We start from the raw sequence: 20,188 nt of genomic DNA, 5'->3' as shown, positions 1-20,188 counted from the left end.
GGAGGAGGATTAAGGGCCCTAGCGGCGGTGGAGATGGTCAGACCAGATTGGGGCAGGTGAGACCGTAGGCGCGTTAGGGTTTCGTCGGAGCTACACGACCACCGCCACGACCATAGAGCTCCGATGAAACCCTAAGCCATGACGGGGCGGTGGCCAGTGGCAGGAGTGAGGACAAGGAGGAGGGCGTGAGGAAGAAAATGTGAATGGGGGAGAAGGGGAGCGCGAAGAGTAGGAGTTTAGCACGGCGGGAGGTTGAAGGTGACTCAAGCATCGGTCACATATGTGGCGAAGACACACCCGAACAAATATATAGGTCCCATAGAGTTTCATGCCACTATGGTAAATGTGACCAAACACGCTCCTTCCTGCTGTTGAAATTTTGAAATGACGTGGAGGAGAAGCTTCCATGCATGGCCATGGTTCATGGCGCGGATGATGTCAAGTGTCAACGCGTCCAGCACCAAAGCTTCTGCCTGTAGTTCCCGCGCACCTCTAGGCTCGAGCGCTAGCTCCTCACAGTACCGCGCCCCGTCATTTGCGCGATCCACTTATTCCTCGCTTCCAATGCATGCCTTGCATTGCCACCATCTACATGTTCCGGTTCCTGGCCTTCCTTCTCCGACCTGTTTCTCTCTGTGTCTTCTCTTCTATCCCGTGTCTCCGGCAAGCACGCGGCGCTAGCTTAGCGCCCTGCTGGTGCACCCCACGCGCGCGCTTCTCCGTCAGCTTCTCCACGGATCGGCGGCATTATATTGATGCGCGGCGCGACGACGCAGCGGCCGTGTCATGAGGAAGCTGTGCCCGAACCTGGACCGCGACGATTCCCTGGACACCGTGCTGGAGGTGCCCATCCCCGATGAGATGCTCATCAACGCCCCCGGCGCCGACAAGCGCCGCGGCGCCGGGGGCGCCAACATGCGCGCCTGGCTCAAGAACCAGGCCTTCGATCGCGCCACCGTCGACGGGGCTGCCTCCGCCACCGCGGAGCTCCAGCTCTTCCTCAACGTCGTCGGGTCGCCGCTCATCCCCTGCCCCGTCCCTCACGATCGCGCTTTCAGCCGCTCCATCCGCGACTCCTCTATCGTAAGCCACCCACCCATCGTCATCCTGCCATGCGCGCGCGTCCGTGGCAGCATGCATGCATGCTAGTACGTTTTTTACGCGCGCACGCACGGAAATCGTGACTCGGTTGCTTGCTGAAAATATGATCGACTGAAGCAAGCGTCGACGGCCAAGTACATCATCCAGCAGTACATCGCGGCGACGGGCGGGCAGGCGGCGCTGCAGGGGGTGCGGAGCATGTACGCCGTGGGGAAGGTCCGGATGTGCGCGTCCGAGTTCCACCTCGGCGACCAGACGGTCACCACCGCCGCCGCGCAGGGCCGCGCCGAGGTCGGCGGCTTCGTGCTCTGGCACAAGACACCCGAGGTCTGGTTCTTCGAGCTCATAATCGCCGGTCACAAGATGAGCGCCGGCAGCGATGGCAAGGTCGCGTGGCGCCAGTCCGCCGCCGAGCACTCCCACGTCTCGCGCGGCCCGCCCCGGCCCCTCCGCCGCTCTCTACAGGTAAATCCCAATGCACGTAGCACGTGTACAGGCATGCATAGCGTAGCGCGCGTTCACCGTTCAGCCAGAAGAATTCGCTCGTGCTCCGTTTATTTGGCAGGGCCTGGATCCACGCTCCATCGCGAACCTCTTCTCGGACGCGGTGTGCATAGGCGAGAAGATCCTCCACAACGAGGAGTGCTTCATCCTGAAGCTGGAGGCCGGCGCGGCGACGCTGCGGGCGCGGAGCGCTCCGGCGTTCGACATCATCCACCACACGGTGTGGGGCTACTTCAGCCAGCGCACGGGGCTGCTCATCCAGCTCGAGGACTCGCACCTGCTCCGCATGAAGTCCGGCAAGGGCCACCGCCGCAGCGAGAACATCTTCTGGGAGACCAGCATGGAGTCCGTCATCTCCGACTACCGCTACATCGACGGCATCAACATCGCGCACGGCGGCCACACCAACGTCACGCTCTTCCGCTACGGCGAGGGATCCGTCAACCACAAGCGGAAGCTGGAGGAGACGTGGACGGTGGAGGAAGCCGATTTCAATGTGCACGGCCTCACCACGGACTACTTCCTGCCGCCGGCCGACCTCAAGAAGGACGTCGAAGATCAGAATAAGTGATGGGCTAGCGTTCGATTTCACGAATTATTAATTGGAGGACATAGAGATTCATTCGTCCAGGATTTTTTTTTATTATTATAGGGGTGGCGGCAGTTCCATGTGTTCTTTCATTTCTCTCGTTTTTTTTTTCTGATTTAAACTGCAGGGGACTACATGGTTAACTAATGTACAGAGTACGATAGATATGGGGAATGGGGAGCTTGATGATTAATTAATTTCTTCAATTTCGGTTGGGACTTTCTATCAAACATCTGTAGTGTGACGAATTGGTTTCATTCTTAACCCTTCAGCTGTGAAGAGCTTCTTTCAGACCTTCCAGACATTCGATTCTGAACTGGCAGACCAACACATATCCTCCATTTTAATGGAGGCAAATTAATTACTGTATCACTACCAAAACATTAGGAAACTATACACTCCATTACCAAAGTTTCGTGAACAGTACAATGCTACTCTAATATCATATGTACTTCTACAATGTCACGAGGAAAGGAATCCTACAGTATGCAGCAAGACAGGCCACAAGAAATGGCAAAATCATGCTAGTTTGGCAGAACAGGACATCACTATACACATTCAAGAGTACCATTGCAAACCAAAGAAGGAAACCAAAATACAGGTGGTGGGGATTGAGCCATCTCTTCTTCAAGATTTGGTTTCAGCTTTACACTCGACAAGAATGCTGCAGTGTCTTTTGATTTCCTTCAAAAAGATCTAGCAAAAGTGTCTCCAAATCCTCTGGCCTGTACTTTACATAACGATCTCGATGCCTTGTGCCATCAAGAAAGCCTGAATATCTTCCCTCGAACGTCCTATAGGCCTGTATAACTTTCAGTGATATTGAAATCCGGACATCATCGCGGAGTTGGTCATCTGGGATAGACCATGCTGTCTGAACTCGGTAAACATCTTCAAAGGACAGATTGAAATTCTTTATCTTCTCCCTGATGGTTTTGCGAGAAGCAGCATCACCAGCAGCACACAAGCCATCATCACTGAGGTAAGAGAGAACATGATTCCATGACGCCCTCTCATATCTCATAGCCTGCTGCTGAAATTTCCTGTTATGAATCCGGATCCAGTCATCACCAAGAAAGCTTTTGAGATCCGAGTTCTTCACTTTCTGAACCATGTAGTGGATGTTGTTCATCATGAAGATGTTCTGCAATCGATCATCTCTGTACAATCTAGACCCAGCTTCAAGATTTGCCTCCAAAACAGCAGTAACAGACTGTAGATGCAAAGCTGTTGCCGTGAAATTAGGATATGAGTTTGCCATCAACTGAATGTCAGAAGCCAGGCATCTTCGATCCATGTCCTTGAGAAGTGAATCAAGAGTTTTGCTGTATGCTGTGAGAGCCTTTATGTAGTTCATAACATACTTTGTAAGTGGATGCACTTCTCCACGAGCTACTGCACTGGATGAAGTGTATGATTGGATGGCATACTTGAATTCTGCAAATGTCTTCCTTGCAGATTCTCCCAGTTGCAGTAGTGCTTCATGATACTCATTCAGGATCATATCATCATATCCTGATTCAAACAAGGATTCAGCTTCAGGGAGAAGATCATCCAGGACCTCATACATATCAAGCAATCGAAAAAGCTTTTCTGTTTTGGGGGGACCAATTGCTACAGATACATAAAAGCTCAGAAGTTGTATAACTGAGTTAAATGAAATCTCAGAGAAACACAAGTCTGCAGTTGAATCTGTAAGTTCACCAAAGATATGTTTGCTAAGGCGTTTCTCACTTGCAAGATATACTCGAATAAAAACCCTCATTGCCCGGTTCCATCTCTTTATTAATGAATTCAACTTGTTCCAACTTGTGTTCACAAGCTCCTCTATACTGAGCTTTTCCAGACGAAGAGAACCAAAGTACTCATCTATCGCACTCTGCCGTGAATTTATATAAGCTTGGCAACACTCCTTATCATAGCCATTCAGGAACATGAATTTAGCAATGGACTTGACAGCAGAGAGTGCACCAGGTTGAATTAAATCAGGCACAAAATATTCTGGTCCTCCACTGATATCATTTGGTGTTTCCTTCCCTTCCGACTGTTCCTCACTAAATGAGCTGCTTGAAAAGTCTTCCGCACTACCATCCTCTGTAGAGCGAAAAGAGAGAACCTCCTGTTCTAATGGTTGTTTGTAATGTGTAAGAAGATAAACAAATTCCTCTTCGAGTCTTGCCATTGCCATTTCAGAAAGGTCATATGCATACACAGTGAGTTCATCCAGCTGTTTGGCTTCTCCACCAGGGTCTAATGTCCTTAACTTTTCAGACAGTTGTTTGATTTTGCTCAGTACTTCCAAGTACTGAAATGAGTCCTGTGGATCATGGACATGCATGGAGTTGTCAAAATCCAAACCAAGAATCTTCTTTCTCAAGGCCTTAAGCGCTTGTTTAACATCACATATCTCATTATCTTCTCCCAGAGTAATGTTTGAAAACTGCTTAACTAACTCTGCAGCCATCATATTATGGACCTTCCCTGCATCATATGTTTAACACAAAGATCAGGTCCAACTCCAATATTTCAAGGTTCAGACTTGAATTTGGGAAAGCTAGTTAAGCAAAGAAGTAAAGATAATCGTGCCAAAGAGATGGAAAGAGACAACTAAGCATCAATTAGCGAAAAACAAACATATGATGCTCAAGCAGAAAACTCTGAAATTTGCAAACACAGCCATATAAATAGCAGAGGTAAACAGGTAACATCACAGTTAAAGGTGAAAGGGACTAGAGCAAATACAGACTAGTTGCCTCTCTTCCATTTTTTTCTTAAGAAAAAGCAGTGGAGAATTTGATCATATAAGATTCCACCAGCCCGATGGCTTAATAATCTAATTTGTTCTTGTTGAACAGCAGGAACAGGGCAGGTCCTCTTATTTCTAAGAACAGCTGATGATCTCAATATGTGGAACGGGGTAATACCCACCGAGGGGTAGTAATATTTAGCAGATGAACTTATTGGTTCTTATATTAGTCAATTAGGGGGAAATCCTCACAGTAGCTAGACTCCAAGAACACTTGTTGGGGAAAAAAGTCCCCACGAACAAGAAAAAGAAACTCAAACAATCTGACCATAAATATCTCTATTAAAGCGAAACCAAGCTGGAGCAAAAGCTAACTGGCACTCAAAAGCACATAGACGCATAGTACGAAACTATGCAAGAAACCTTTACAGAGGAAGAGGAAGAAGAAGAGACTCACCACCGGCACCGAAGAGCTACTGCTCCTCTTTCGCCCACTCCGGCGGTCGCCCACGGGACCGCCGCCGCAATCCTAGATTCAGAACTCGCCCACGCCCAGGAGACAAGAGCGAGGAAGAGAGGCTCGCGGCGGAAGAGGAAGAGAGGCGCAAAGTACAAAAGAGAGAGAGAAAGAGAACGGAGTACGATTATTGGGGTGTGGTGGTCAAGTTTTCAGTGGAGCTGTGTGGAACAGTACCAGTCAAGTCAACCCGAGGGAAGCGACGGCGACGGGAGGGAAGGGGGCTCTGCGGACTGCGGAGGATGAGGATGGGGATGGGGATGGTCAGCGGACGCAATTGGAACGAGATGCCGTGGTGCCGGGGCTCTCCCTCGCTCGTCCCTGTTGCTGTCCGTCCGTCCGTCCCCTCCCTCTCGCCGAAGGAGTCAAGGACGACAGGCCCCGGCATTCCGTTCCAACGGGAAACGCGACCGTTCCGCGGAAACGGAGTGAAGGGTGAGCTTTCGCACTTGAGGACCGTACGGACGACTGACTAGTCGACTCCACTGCCCGCCACCAGCTCTCCATTTCTCCAATGTGGTGAGCAAATTACTTACTCGGTTACAAAAAATATTATTATTGTTTTTTTGGTGTCAATATAAATCTCAAATACTAGATACATATAAATATTCTAATACTTATAATGTACTCCGTATAAGAACGAATCACAAAATATGTTTTCATAATACTTTATCTAGAAATACAAATGTTGATAATATTTTTTATAAATCAAGTTAAAATCTAAAAAGTTTAACTTAGTCCTAACCTAAATAACCATTTTTTCTATATATCCTGTGTATGTTGTTAAAGTATGTAATTTTATCATTGTTTGGCTATAGGAAAAAATTACTTCGTATCACTTATGAATTGTTTAATTATAAAAAAAATATCTGAATTCTACTATATACCAATTACATAGTTCATATATATTAGCATGTGCAATAATTGTTTGTCATAGACATATGACCCTATAAAAATAAGTTCTCGAGAGGATGTAGAAGAACAATAATAATGAGATCTAAATTACGACATTTTATAGTTGGGAAGATCGACATAGAGCAATCGATAACTACTCCGATCCTTGCCAGACTGGCTTCAATCAACTGTTACACTGATGGCACAGATAGGTCTCCCACGCATGCCGTTCTTTTTGATTGTTAAGGACACTCTAAGAGTTATACACTCGTCCAACCATGATCCCTATGCCTATGTTACCGCTAGGCAAGTGTGTCTACTTAGCCACCACTATAACCACACCCATACATAGGTGTCGTATCATCCTCACGCCGTTGCGCAACTGCTCGTCTATGTCATGTCAGTGGCTAGCGCATCGTGACCCTAAGTTGCCTGACGGTGACACTGGCGCACGTGTTGTCGTGGCCGTTGTGCCTACACACAACACACTCATACCACTAAGAATACAAACATATAAAATCAATACAAAATCAGCAAATAAGTCATTTCAAATAAGCCTCCATTCCAAGGTTGATTTTGTTGTTCTGTGAAATTTTCGGTGATAAGCCATATCCAGGTACGCCAAACTATTCCAGTTCAACCTGGTACCACTCCACGGATCCAACCTCTCCGTCGATCTCGAGCACGCACACGGACCTAACGAGGTACGAGACGGCGGCGTCGACCGTGTCGAACCTGGCGAGGTCCGGAGGCAGGGCGTCCCCGGGCCAGTTCTCCAGCCAGCGCTTGAGCCTCTCTTCCAGCTCCTCCCTGGACACGAACTCCTCGTCCATGCCGGGCTCCATCAGCACGTACGTGTCCGACTGGATGTCCGCTCGTCTCCTCCGTGCTGCACAAACCTACAGTACCCAACAAAATGATGATCGTGACCCGTTGGTTATTATTTGGTACAGAGTAAAATATTTCCTTTCTACTAGAAGATGTGTATATATTTTCCCGGGCAAGACTTGGACCTGGTTAGCATGGCCTTGAATTCTCGGTGGTCGCTTCAACGAGGCTGCCGTGCAAAAGCTCGCGGCACAACCCGCGAACGCCATCTTCTGCGAGAGCCGGCGGCGGGGCACTAGTGCCCCCCTCCTGCCTGCATTTGAGGAGACAAGTCAGGTGCAGATGACGTGCACTTGTGCGCTGTGACTGAGAAATAAGTAGATGGCAGTGTTTTTTCTTTTCTTGAACGAAATGAGAAGTGGACAGTGTGGTGGGTGCATGAGAAATGCCAAGAGAAACGTGGAAGTGGTAGCACTGTTTGACTACTGGTGGAAAAGCGTTTCCTTCCATATGCAGGACTTTCCCACCATGTGATCTAGAAAGTTGCTCTGTTTTTTCCTCCTTCATCAAGGGTTTGTCCAATTCAAAAGTGGAAATCCGTTTGGAGTGCCGGGTGTGATTTCTTCGTTGGGGATCATGGCAAACCCTTTTTCCATGATGGGATCATGGGAAGCTGCAGTCCGCGTCTTGTGATTTGTGAATGCAAGTCATAAATTACCTACTCCGGTTAACAACTGCAGGCCGAGACTGGGGTTCTTTCTCTTGCTTGCTGCCAAGTTTGCAAGTCCTTGTCAAAAAGGTTGCGCACGCAATCAGTCAAATTCGAAAGGAACCATCCGATGATGAAATTGTAGCCGCCTAGCCGGCTCTTGCCACGCTACAATATACATATTCCTTGAAAGTCGTCTAAGACTTCCAGCAGTGCTGTTTTATAGTTACACAAATATGAATAATTATGATCAAGCTGACCATATGACTTGTTCAAGATGCCGATTAGAAAACTCTACAAAATCTCTTAACAAAGCCGTCACGATCTAGGCCATAATCAGAACGAAAGAATAGAAAACAAAGGGAATGATACGAAACCATGAATAAAATAGGGAGTCGTGTTCGGAACTATGGTTGCCTAATATCAATCAAACAAAAAAGAAACAAATTCAGCTCATCCGTTTGTTCTTATCCGCACCTTCTCTCCTATCGTTATCCATTCGCTGCTCACACCCTCGCTCGCTATCGTTCTTCCAAAACTCCATCGCGGCACACCCTCTCCGCCGTTCTTGGAGGACTCTGTCGTGGCCGGTGTCTTCCTTCAGCACAGTTCTTCGTTCTTCCATCAAGGTGCTGCACAGCACAGCATCTTCTCCTCCACAGACCACACAACTATGTCTTCGGCAAGAAGGCGACGAGAGGGCGAGTGCAGACGGGTTAGTTCTAACCGTATCTTCCAGCTTATGGTGCATTTTGTGAAGCAACGGTAACGACGACGAGTGACGTCATCAAAACGCCGGAATCACATTCCTCTACAATTCCTTTGAGAATCCTTCGTTCGTGACTCCAGTCTGTTAGTTAAACTACTGTGCTACGGCAATTGGCATGTTGGGCACTTGGCCCTGCAATGACCGATGATTCGATGAACCAACAAAAGAGAGCCATGGATGGTGCACAGCGCGTTACACAGGCAGCATAACAGAGGATAGGAGTGATCGGGAAACTGACATTACCACTGATGAGCAGTCCACCGGTGGAGCCGCACTCCGGCAGCCGGGCTACAGCCGCCGCCGCCGCCGCCGCCGCCGTTTCCATCCTGCCTTCTCTAGGTTGTGTGGCCTTAAAATCTTCTTTATCCCTTCAATGGCTCAGGTTGTGTACTTGTGTGGCCTTTAAAATCTTGTTTATCCTTTCAATGGCTCCCACGCCGAAGCTTTTCAGAGCCCTCTTGTTATTATCCTCCTGTACACTGTTGGTGACGAGCGTTTATCTAGAGGGAAGACTGGTTCCTTCTCAGTGAGGACAGATAGGGACATGCCACATCGCCGAATTGCCACGGTACCGCTGAAGGCCGAACCACTAATTTCCAGTCGTATTTCAAGATTTCAACACTCTGGCAATGCCAGGTACAATTGTAGGTCAACTGTGCAATCACTAATATCCAGTTCCGAGACCAATTCAACTGCTACGAGCACACAGCCACACGCACCAACCTGTCCATCCTGGGACGCTGAACTATGCTACGGTTTCTATCGTAAACTAGGCATTTATTCCCACAATACCTTAAAACAACTTGTCCCACTCTAGGAATTTGTCCTGGGGATTAAGGGCTTTAATGGAGAGTATGACTCGTGCTACTGCTAACAAGTCCCCACCAAAAACAAGTCGTTTATTCAACCTTTGCAGACCAATTAACAAGAGTACGAACAAATTTTCAGCAACATTTTAGTGGTCAGAGACCTTCATATGCTGAGATCATTTGACTAATTTTTACTAGGAGGCTATTTGCAGTTTCATCCTTCGGGTGCGGGGATGTCAATTCTTGGTACCGGTGAAGGGTTCCAGTGAAATCTGTAAACAGTCCATCAACCCCCACTGTGTTTATCCAGAAATCGTATTCAGTGTAGGGATCTTGATGGAAGTTGAAGTGCAGGAACTGGTTCTCGTTCCTGTACGTGTATGGATGTACCTGCACAACAACAGAATGCAGTTTAACATGCTTCGATAGAACAAGTGCACAGTGGGATAAGACAAGCGTTAAAAACGTGGCCTGTAGCAGTGTGACAATTTGATCCACATGTTCTTTTTGCAGCAGAAAGTTTGCACCATAATGCATAACTAAACACAAGCTTAATGAGCCAATTTGAGTAATTCAACTAAAATTTTACTGAAGCAGACACTTGCTATTAGGGGGCTCTTATCCATTTTTTTTAAGAAAGGAAGCCAGTCCTCCCAGTTCAACACATAGGTCACGGTGAGGATCAGGACATAGGTGTAAGTAGCCTTCCCAAAAGAAAGTAGAGAGAGAGATGTGGGTTGTCAATGCAGGTGTTCCAACCCAATGCACTCAGTAGTGTCTGGCCATAGTTTTAGTCAATGCACTTATGCATGTGAGACAAACTACAACAGCGCCATGATGTTTTATAGGATCCTTCTGGTTATCCAAAGTGACCAGATGCATTTAGACAGAAAAAAACATAGAAGATAGCAGTTAACATATGGAAGGTGGTCCAAGTAGTATAGGTTACTTTACAATAATCCATGTAAATTCTGAACTTCAGAAAACAAACAAATGCCATACCTGGAGATTATGGGCATGTGCCCGTGCGACAAGATCACTAGGTGGCATCAAGTAGTTTCCTGAAGCTGGAACAATAGTATCTTTCCACGGACCAAGGCCAACAACATATTTCCCAATGTATGCAAGGTAGTCATCTGAAGTGATTTCCCAGTATGACTGCAAATGCGAAATGAAATAAGTAATATCCAAAGGCATGTTCCAGAAACGGGCCCTAAAATCTCAGGGGTTGATTTCTGTTATCCAGAGAACAAATGAGTGACAGATTGTCACAGAACATTAGTACCTGGTTCGTGTCTTGTGTTCTCACTGTGATATCATCAATCAAAAATACCTTCGGAGAGTCAATCAAATCTGATACATGTACAATGGAGGTGGGAGCAAAGGATTGTATAAACAATGGCTGCTTCAGCCAATTCTCTGACATATATTGACCTTTGTATCCATACTTAAGCAAGGTATCCACAAATTTGTCCTCAAACTTCTTCCCATCAGCCCACTTGACCTGGTGAAAGTAATACAATACAAACTCACTATGACACATCATAAAAATGAGAAATTAGCCCACTACATTCTCAAGAAAAAAAAAAACAATGACATAGTTTGGCCCTATCCAGCTCATGTAGTCAAGGGCATCAATGCTAACTACTTTTAAGAAAAGCATATCATCTGCAGCATTGTTGTCACAACCCATGTGCCAGAAGAAGGAAACATAATAGCAATTTAACTACATTTGTGACAAGAAAACTCTATAAACTAGCATCTTCAGTCCTGTTCGTTTGGTAGACAACAGTTACTTTCATATGCTCAGCAGCCCGCTGCTGATATCATCATTCTACAGAAAGTTCATATATACCATCTAAATAGATTTTTTTTGTGGCAGTGACATAACTACAGAATAGCACGAATCATAATAACGTACATATTTCCTCTTGAGAACAGGGGACCTACATGCTTGTTGATAAAAACTGGATCTTTAATCTCTGGATAGATGCCGACAGTTCTGTCTGCATCTAGGGCAATTGAAATGAATTCTTCAAATGTGATGATTGAAAACATACCTGAATGACAAGATGAAGAAAATAATAGATTGTTATCATTAATCCCCAATCACAATCTTCCGTGCAAGTTAATGCAAATGAGTTCTTAGGCCAAGTAAAGTCAAACACAAAATAATATAGCTGTAAGTTCTAAATAAACAAGGGATTCATAAAGGAAACGGAATACCAGCTTTGGTGAAGAGTAATAACTATGCTAAACCAACAAATAAGAATCCTAGATTGTATCAGATAATGGGAAGAAATGTAATTGAGAAAAGAATGAACCACAACCTATACATTTCTGAGTAATCAAAACAACAAAATTCCTCTGATTTCCTAGAATATTTCTGCACTAAAAAAAACTGCAAAGGGTATGTTGTTTACAGTGCATAGAGACATATCAGAATATTCCCTCAGGATTTGGCTGGCGAGTGATGAAACTAATTATATCCAGCTAATTGACAAGTTTATGGCAGTTACAGTAAGAAGCAAATAAACTGCCAGCAGCAGGTCATTTCAGCAAATGCACATGCATGTGACAAGAATCACTTCAAGGCTCTTTGGAGTTGGAGCACATCAGCATGGTCATAAAAGAGGAAGCATGGCATGAAACAATTATGACAAGTTGATAACAAAATCCATATGAAGGATATCCATACCATTGTATTTTTGATCTCTGAACGAGTATCTCTGCTTCACTTTAAGTGTTTTAAGTTCCTCCAGCGTGAAGTCCACTGCAAACCAACAATTTAACATTAGTTTAAATAATCAAGAACACATTAGCTTTGAGCGTGCCTGGAGACATCCCTTGGGATACACAGATCTGGGTTCGAGCCCCCATGAGTGCTCCCCATGATTCTGGATTTAAAAAATGTCCCTGGTTGTGCAAACTATTTTTAGCAGCAGGCGCAGAGTGTGCCTCCTGGGCAGGCAGCCTTCAGGATCTTTTCTAGACACAAGAGTGGTTTGCATCTACCTAACATCAAAGCTGTTGGGTGGTCTTTCCCCAGAGGTCTAGTTTTTTTCTCCTTTCCAAAAGCTTACAAGTTTTTCATTCTCATTCCACCCCTCCAAGTAACATGAAGTTGAAACTGCCAATATATTATATGTAAATAGTGTTCCAGTATAGATGAGCATGCAATAAATTCCTGAATTAGAGTCAAGACAAGAAAACACAGCAGGGATGCATTGTCATTTCCTTGTTGCTTGACTACATTTCATGTAGCAGAAATGTAAATTAAAATGGTAATAATAAAAGGAGTGAAGGAATCAGGGTTGGTTGTACGATGCAAACCTACAAACCATCCAGAAACATTAAACCACTCCACTTCATAGGTTCTTCTTCGATTGGCAAATTCCTTACGCCTGGCAACATCAGTTGTATCGTCAAGCGTTACATCATGAAAACAAATCAAGGTTCCATCTTTGCTAGCAAGGATGTCAGACTCTATAAAATCTGCCCCTTCTTCAATAGCTCTCTGCAATAAGATTTCTTTTGGTTAAATGTGATTTCCACATGCTAGAAAAATTATAAACTTGTCATATGTGAATTCAATAGTCCTTTGCAGTAATCGATATCTGATAATCTGAAAGATAGCATTTAGGTGTATCAGCTTCAATAAAAACATATTATTCCCTTCGCAAGATACAAATATAGAATTCGGCTACAGATCAATAGTGCTCGCAATTTTCTGAGGAGTACCAGGTATGCAGCAGCTGTTTCCTCGGGAATTTCCCCATTTGAGCCACGATGAGCAATGTTATATGGTCGAAATGTCTGTATTGGCTTCTTCTCTTCATACTTTGTCTTACTCGGTAGAGGAAAGAGAGGCCTAGCAAACGCCAAATGTAATAGTAGCAGAAGAAAAAGAGGTGCACAATCTGCCAGGGGCATCGATGCAGAAAAATTAGAGATAAGTATACTATTAGCTACAACATAGATTAAGGCGATATGCAATCCAGAAACATTAGCCATGGTTCAAATACACATTGCATCAGGGACGTCAATTTCTTTTCTCAAACACACAATAGAACTGCATGTCATTGTATTAATAGGTAAAACAGTCCGATTACATGCCTCTCCATGGCTTGGGGTTAGTTTTTTTTATTTTGCAGGATTTGCACCCTAGAACATATAATCAAGGCTGTCAAATGAAGATACATTAAGACAAATGTGGCATTAGGTGCACACTAAGATTCTATCATGGAGATCTTTTTAAGAGATTCATGTTGCAGCAGCATGGATAGAATATGCAAGAATGTCAATTATATGGAGAGAACATGGCTAACCACGACATAAAATACAGAAGAAAGAATAAATCTAGTTGCCACTGCCTTTGGTTTCTACTTCTTCTGCACGTTGATGTAAGAATACACATGCTTGTGCTTTGGAACCTTAGTCAATGTAAGATTCCTTTGCAGTTCAAAAAGAAAGAAAGAAAGAAAATCCTCTCCCTTCCATTAATTTTGGAGTTTCTCTTTCTTTTCATCCAGTCTACTAGGGGTCACAAGTTACAACTCTTAAGATCAGTCTTCAAATATCATTGGAGTATTGATTCAAAATGGAACATGCCAATTCATCTCTCGGATTTCTAGGTATGCAGGATATGAAATCTGAAGAACTGAACAAGTCTGAACATATCAGAGTATATGTTCATCAGTAGTGTGAAACTAGGTAGTATCATGATCTAATTAGCACAACCAACCCAGCAATTTCCTTATTAAACAACCTAGAAGGTGCTAGATTCACGCTATACCCATTCATCCAGACATATCCACCTCACAAAGGCATACCAGATACAGACCGGAATAGCAACAGATAGGCAATTCAGAGCAAGCTCATTCCACATCACACTCGATGTTGCATCCTGCAAAAGTACCCTTCACTGCCTTATTTCGGTATCATGAGCCAACAAAAACCATGCCAGACCATTCACAAACTGGCCATTCCACAGTTAGCTCAACGCAAATGCAGATGCAGCCCCCGCCTTACAATTATAATAAGGCGATCGCGCAAGGATAAAAACAAGGACGCGGAATGAACTGCTGAAATTTGCATACACACACTAGGTTTAATCAGATCGGTCGGCACTACGCCGAGCCCAAGCATTCAGAAATCAGGATGGGCCGACGAATCGAGGCGGAACAGGGTCACTTACAGAGAGAAGGGCGCATGGTGCAGCGGTGCTCCCTCGGTCTTTACCCCTGTAGACCACACTCTTCTTCCTCCACTTCCCTGGAGTCCCTCCCGTCTCCCCGCTGTATACGGGAGCGAGCGAGCTTGCTATGCTCCGGTTTCAGCGGGCAGAAGAGGAAACGGCGCGCGGCACCTCGCTCCGTGCTGAGCGCCCCTCTGCTCTCTCCTCCGCCCGCCCCTACAACTACAACCCCCGCTTTTTCTTTCGGGCACGCCATCGCTTCCTCATCGTTATTCCCTAGACGGAAACGGAACGGGAGACACAATCCAACCAAATCAATGCCTGCCCCAACCAATGAGATACCCGTACGGTTACGAGCTACAACCACCCTACCCTTCGCTGACAGGTGGCTACAACATCACGGTACTCCGTTAGGGCCCACCCGTCTGCCACTCCTCGATGGTGGAGTTGACGCGTGCGTTACTTTACACGTTTCCGGCGCCGTTGACGGAATATTCTGGGAATACTGTATCGCTGCCGAGCGTGGGGACGGCTCCTGGGCTCCCGTTCCGGCCTGCCTTTTGATCGGCATGGGCTGGGCCAGCTCGACACGCCGTTTGGTGCGGCCCACGTTATCGCCCAGCAGAAACCCGAGCCCATCGCCATTTCCAGCGTCTGTCTTGTCTCGCTGCGCTGTATCGGCCGATCTCCCCATCCCTCTCCTCCCCTCTTCGTCGATCGATCCCACCACCGCGCCGACCCCGATGGCCTCCGCCGCCTCATCGGCCACCGGCGCTGGCAAATCGCTGTTCCAGGGGCTCCGCAGGTTCCTCAAGAAGCCATGGGAGATCACGGGGCCCTGCGCCTCGCCCGAGTACCGCAGCGCGCTGCCTGACGCGCTCGAGTACCGCGTCAAGTGCCCGGCCACCGTGCGCGACGACCGCGACAAGGCCATCGTGCCCACATCCGACCCGGAGACAGTCTACGACATCAAGTACTTCACCCGCGACCGCCGCCGGAACCGCCCGCCCGTGCGGCGCACCCTGCTCCGCAAGCCCGAGCTCGAGCGCTACATGGCCACCAAGCAGTTCGACCCCACCAAGGACTTCCCCGTGCCGTACGTCAACACCACCGTCGAGGAGGACGACAACACGATCGGCGGTGGCTACCAGAAGTGACTCAGGTGAGAGGTGGTGTCTCCTCTTAGATCTGAGGTCGCAGCTAGGGTTTCATACTTTGCGATTTGTGATATATATTCGGGCTGCTAAACGAGGTATTGCCGGCTTCCCACAAAACTTGAAGCAGTTGTCCGGACATGGTTGAACTTGACTGTTGCTCGATGCCTATGTCGTGTATGTTACGTGCATTAGCTAATTGAGTAGGCCTGCAATGTAAGACAAGGTATCATTTCATCAGAATCAAACACACCACATAATTTCACATGACCAAGGCAGTAGTACTTTTTTTTACAGAGGTAATACCCTGCTTTTATAGAAAGCATTTAAAGGTCTGATTTAAAGGTCTGATACCCAAGGCATTAGTAATTAGATTATCATATCTTTATAGTCTGCATTTTTGTCTCATGGAGGGATGTTTCAGTGTTTTTGTTGTAATTTGGTATGTGTCCATGTTTATTAAGGCGGTAAGAGTCATAGCAACCTGCCCATCTGAGTCCACTAGGCGCTTAGGGCATGTGTTGAGGCAACTCCATACAGACATCCTTATCCTTAATATATAATGCCATTAAAATTCAGAAGCAAGTCATATCTTAATATTGCCAATTCTTAGCATAATACCATAATAAGTAGTGCTACCATAGTGCTAGCACACAACACAAAGTAGCAAAATAGCAAATTTGAAATCTCTCAATCGCAATAGATTAGTCTCTAATGACATGATATACTTAATGAGTAGTGCTACTAGTGCAAAGAAGACCACAATCACAAGCTCTGAGCACCTAGCAGTCACACACATGAAGGCAGAGCAGTTTACATCCACCCAGAAACAAAAGCAGCAGTGCAGACTGCAGATGGCAGAGCATATCCAAGTAAAGAGCAGAGGCAGTGCACATCCAAGAGGAGGGAAGCCCTAAGGAGAGGAAGAGATTCTTACGTACCTGGCCCGTGACCTTGCGACGCTGGGCTGAAGAAGACGGGAACCAGCAGGGAAGGGGAAGGAGCCGTGAATCAATCAGCAGAGAAGAGGGAGGACCATAGGAGGCACCAATCAGGGCCAAGTCAGTGGAGTAGAGGAAGGGAGGCTCGAATCGACAGAGAGAGGCATTAAGATGGAGCAGAAGAGGCAGAGCGGCAAGATTCTAGTGGCGCACCGCCAAGAATCAGGTGTGCGCGCTCTTCCGTTTCCCCCTCCCTGTCAATTGGCGCATGGAGAGATGGGTTATGGCCTTGTGGAACCTGTGGGCGCGCAACTCCAGTTGGTCTCCTTCGCACGCAAATCTCCCATGTCTGTGCCCATTTTTTTCGTGTGTGCAGCTCCTCTCTCGTGCCTGCACCTGATCCCCTGCGCCCAAGCTCATGCAGCATCCGCATCAGGCCACTTATGCCTTAAACAGCACCAAATTGCGCCTAGGCGATGGCTTTTGTCTCAAGGTGGAGGCCATACCCTGATTGGTTGTGGCAAGGCCGACACCCAGCCTGGAAACTCTACTGGACGCCTAGGTGATGACTTTATGTCGGTTGGTTAATGCTTAAAATGTAATTTCTGCAGCAGGGTTTCACTGTAGAGTAGGCATTTTGTTCATAAATGTTTCACTTTACTGTGTCATTCTCTGAGAAACCTCTATTATTGTGACTTATATTTGGGTTTGAGATTTGAAACTGGTTAATATACTTCTAGATGAATATACACAAGCTAGATAACAGGTTTCAAATGTTAGAACTTTAGCAATTTATCTTTCAAATCAAGTAAAGTGGGATGGGATAAAGTGGATCCATGCGTATTGTGGGCACAAGAAGTGAGCATGACAAAAATGGGATATGAACTTTACACAATCCTCCCATCTGGAATCCTGCTGCTTGGAAGGTGGCTACCGAATTTATGCTGTTTAGTGAGATCAATGAAGCTTAGGTGAATAGCCGTGTTTCACTCTGCTTGGAAATTGTACATTTCACATTAGCTAACAGATTATTTTACAAAACACACACACCCATAAGTCACTTTGGTTTTGGGATCCCACCACCTCTATGTTTTGCTGCAAAAATCAGCCCGCCACACATGCTTTATGCTGATTCCTCAACATGGAGCCATTAATGTAGTCTCTATGAAAGTTGAATACTTAATAAAGTACATTTTAGAACTTAGACCAAATGAATCGCCCATGAAAAACTTAAGCCTGGCCAAACCGATTTTTTGCTATATGCAAAATTTCTCCGCCGCAATATCATAAGTAGGCCTAATCCAAGTATTGGAACAAACTTGACTTGATGCATGACTTGTAGTGGCTCCATGTGTAGTGGGGTGGTTTCGAACGGAGTAGAGTACTGGGGTGGGCATTTACAATAAATGTTTTATGCGCTGGTATCTCAAAATCCAAGTAACATATGGGTGGATTTTGCATTTTGCCTTTATGTTTATGTCTGTTGTTTGGTGATTTTGCTTCCTCAGTTTCAAAATGTTTGGGACTCTGGTGTTCGCCTTGCTTTTCATGCCACTGCATTATCTCATTTGCTTTCATTAAATATATTGTGATTTTTCAATGCTCGTCATTTTAGATTTGGGCCTTCAACTATAACTAGCTCCAGACTTGAAGTGGAAGTCATCTCTAATTATTGGTATGTGGTTACGTTGCAGGAAAGCTTGCTGATTTGATGCTGGTTAATTTGTCAGGCATCCTTTGCTTGGACTCCGTCAGAAGCTGCACTATTTTGATTCCAGCTATTAAATATCCCTTTTTCTTTTATTCCAAGTGGAAGTTTACTGGTTGTAAAAGATGATGGTGGCAATAATATGGCACTTGTGGAGCTCACAGGATGCTCATATCTTGTAACTTGTATTCTGAAACTGTCTACCTGATACAAATGATTCTGTTTGATGCAAAATTTAAGATTTCTATTCCAATGTGCACATCATCTCCAATTAGTTAGTAACTTGCATGTGATCTCTTGGTTGGACCGCATCTATGCCAAAGTAAATTGGAACTTTTTGCAACAGGCCCTTAGACTAAAAGGTTTTCATCTGAGTATCTGACTTCGTGCGAATGGATTAGGACGGTGGTTCAAGGAGGAAATGTAGAAATTAAAATAAATGATCATCTGGGACCTTACTTTCAGACCAAGAAAGGCCTCAGGCAAGGAGACCTTTTTATCTCCAATTCTGTTCAACATCATAGTGGCAGACATGTTGGTAATTATTTTAAATAGGGTCGAATAGGAGGGTCTTATTAGTTAGGGGGATAATTCCACATCTAGTAGATGATGGACTATCAATCTTGCAGTATCTTGATGATACAGTTATTTTTTGAGATCATGACATCAACTTAGCAAAGAATATGAAATTGTTACTTTGTATCTTTGAACAACTCTGTGGTTTAAAAATTAACATCAAGATGTAAAGTATATTTATTCCATTCAAAATAACCACACATCTAACTCGAGAAGTCAACTTTTAACATTAACCAAGTATATACACAAAAATATATTAATATTTATTATACATAATAAGTACCATCAAATTAACAGTAAAATATACTCCCTCTATATTCACAAAAGAAAGTCATTTTGGTTAAGTTTAGGTTAAACATTGGGAATATAAATCATAAATAACTTTTAAGTTGTTGAGTTTAGAAATGTGAAAACTATATGAATAGATTTGTCTTGAAAAATACTTTCATAAAAATAATATACATATACCACTTTCTGACAAATAATTTTATAAAATTAAGGAGTCAAAGTTAGGCTTTCCAGATCGTGTTGCTATCCTAAACGACTTTGTTTGTGAGTATGGAGGGAGTATTTTATAACAAACATACTCATTCGGTCCTAAAATAAATCCAACATCTTATTGCTTGATGAATCCATTTTTTAAGATTGATTATAAATACAGAAAAGACTATCAAAATTTATATCTGTAAACAAGTTTACGTCCTCAATCTAATGAATTTATTGTACAATACAAATATTTGTGTGTCAGTATACTAGCAAGAGTTAGATGCATCTAGGAAACCACAAATTTTAGCACTAATCGACACATCTTCATTAGCTTTATTGGGGAAGCAACTTTTTTTTGACTTTAGCTGCACACAGGCATATCAAATTGTTACTTTGTATCTTTGAACAACTGTGTGGTTTAAAAATTAACTATCACAAAAGTAACATCTTCTATGGCCAAGCTAGAGAATGTGGAAACAATACTCGCAACTCTTTGGTTGCTGCAAACTAGGACAACTCCCTAAGTACTTAGGCATCCCAAAGCATGTTAGAAAGACTATCGAATAAAGATTGAAAAAGTGATGGAAGATAAAATCGAGAAAAAATTAAGCAGCTGGAAGGATAAATTGTTGTCTGCTAAGGTCGTTTAGTCCTGATAAT

General features: G+C 44.8%; 4 protein-coding genes across 6 annotated transcripts; 2 read left to right on the top strand and 2 right to left on the bottom strand.

The window, feature by feature from the left end:
- LOC8072110 lies at nt 255-2,404 on the top strand. Its single transcript, XM_002458494.2, has 3 exons — nt 255-1,083; nt 1,219-1,566; nt 1,667-2,404. The coding sequence occupies exons 1-3, from the start codon at nt 787-789 to the stop codon at nt 2,174-2,176; spliced, it is 1,155 nt and encodes a 384-aa protein (XP_002458539.1). The 5' UTR covers nt 255-786; the 3' UTR covers nt 2,177-2,404.
- On the bottom strand, nt 2,527-5,839 carry LOC8072109 (exocyst complex component EXO70B1). Its single transcript, XM_002456348.2, has 2 exons — nt 5,398-5,839; nt 2,527-4,675 (listed from the first exon to the last, which is right to left on the bottom strand). Exon 2 carries the CDS (start codon nt 4,659-4,661, stop codon nt 2,841-2,843), a length of 1,821 nt encoding a protein of 606 aa, XP_002456393.2. The 5' UTR covers nt 4,662-4,675; nt 5,398-5,839; the 3' UTR covers nt 2,527-2,840.
- Nucleotides 6,866-14,932, bottom strand: LOC8079239 (glycerophosphodiester phosphodiesterase GDPD6). The gene is made up of 11 exons (XM_002456346.2): nt 14,664-14,932; nt 13,208-13,386; nt 12,800-12,983; nt 12,165-12,239; nt 11,417-11,526; nt 10,752-10,970; nt 10,469-10,624; nt 9,623-9,856; nt 8,901-9,027; nt 7,365-7,492; nt 6,866-7,250 (listed from the first exon to the last, which is right to left on the bottom strand). The coding sequence occupies exons 1-11, from the start codon at nt 14,677-14,679 to the stop codon at nt 6,978-6,980; spliced, it is 1,701 nt and encodes a 566-aa protein (XP_002456391.2). The 5' UTR covers nt 14,680-14,932; the 3' UTR covers nt 6,866-6,977.
- Nucleotides 15,300-18,725, top strand: LOC8079238. 3 transcript variants are annotated; one of them, XM_021456599.1, is made up of 3 exons: nt 15,860-16,984; nt 17,135-17,320; nt 18,453-18,725. In XM_021456599.1, the coding sequence occupies exons 1-3, from the start codon at nt 16,930-16,932 to the stop codon at nt 18,593-18,595; spliced, it is 384 nt and encodes a 127-aa protein (XP_021312274.1). In that variant the 5' UTR covers nt 15,860-16,929; the 3' UTR covers nt 18,596-18,725. The 3 variants fall into 3 exon arrangements, with proteins under 3 accessions (XP_002458538.1, XP_021312274.1, XP_021312275.1); XM_002458493.2 differs by lacking the exons at nt 15,860-16,984; nt 17,135-17,320 and adding an exon at nt 15,300-15,825; XM_021456600.1 differs by having other exon boundaries at nt 16,863-17,320.

Source organism: Sorghum bicolor, chromosome 3 (genome assembly GCF_000003195.3).
Source record: "Sorghum bicolor cultivar BTx623 chromosome 3, Sorghum_bicolor_NCBIv3, whole genome shotgun sequence".
NCBI classification, from domain to species: domain Eukaryota; kingdom Viridiplantae; phylum Streptophyta; class Magnoliopsida; order Poales; family Poaceae; genus Sorghum; species Sorghum bicolor.
Note: the sequence above shows the minus strand (reverse complement) of the source record. Positions and strands in the feature narration are given on the sequence as shown.

Coding starts and splice junctions, on each gene's coding strand:
- LOC8072110 (XM_002458494.2), top strand. CDS start 787: ATGAGGAAGCTGTGCCCGAACCTGGACCGCGACGATTCCCTGGACACC. Junction 1,084..1,218: donor CCATCCGCGACTCCTCTATC/GTAAGCCACCCA, acceptor GATCGACTGAAG/CAAGCGTCGACGGCCAAGTA. Junction 1,567..1,666: donor CCCTCCGCCGCTCTCTACAG/GTAAATCCCAAT, acceptor TTTATTTGGCAG/GGCCTGGATCCACGCTCCAT.
- LOC8072109 (XM_002456348.2), bottom strand. CDS start 4,661: ATGATGGCTGCAGAGTTAGTTAAGCAGTTTTCAAACATTACTCTGGGA.
- LOC8079239 (XM_002456346.2), bottom strand. Junction 12,984..13,207: donor AAACAGCTGCTGCATACCTG/GTACTCCTCAGA, acceptor ATCTTATTGCAG/AGAGCTATTGAAGAAGGGGC. Junction 7,251..7,364: donor TTCAAGGCCATGCTAACCAG/GTCCAAGTCTTG, acceptor TGGGTACTGTAG/GTTTGTGCAGCACGGAGGAG.
- LOC8079238 (XM_021456600.1), top strand. CDS start 16,930: ATGGAGCAGAAGAGGCAGAGCGGCAAGATTCTAGTGGCGCACCGCCAA. Junction 17,321..18,452: donor AAACTCTACTGGACGCCTAG/GTGATGACTTTA, acceptor GTTACGTTGCAG/GAAAGCTTGCTGATTTGATG.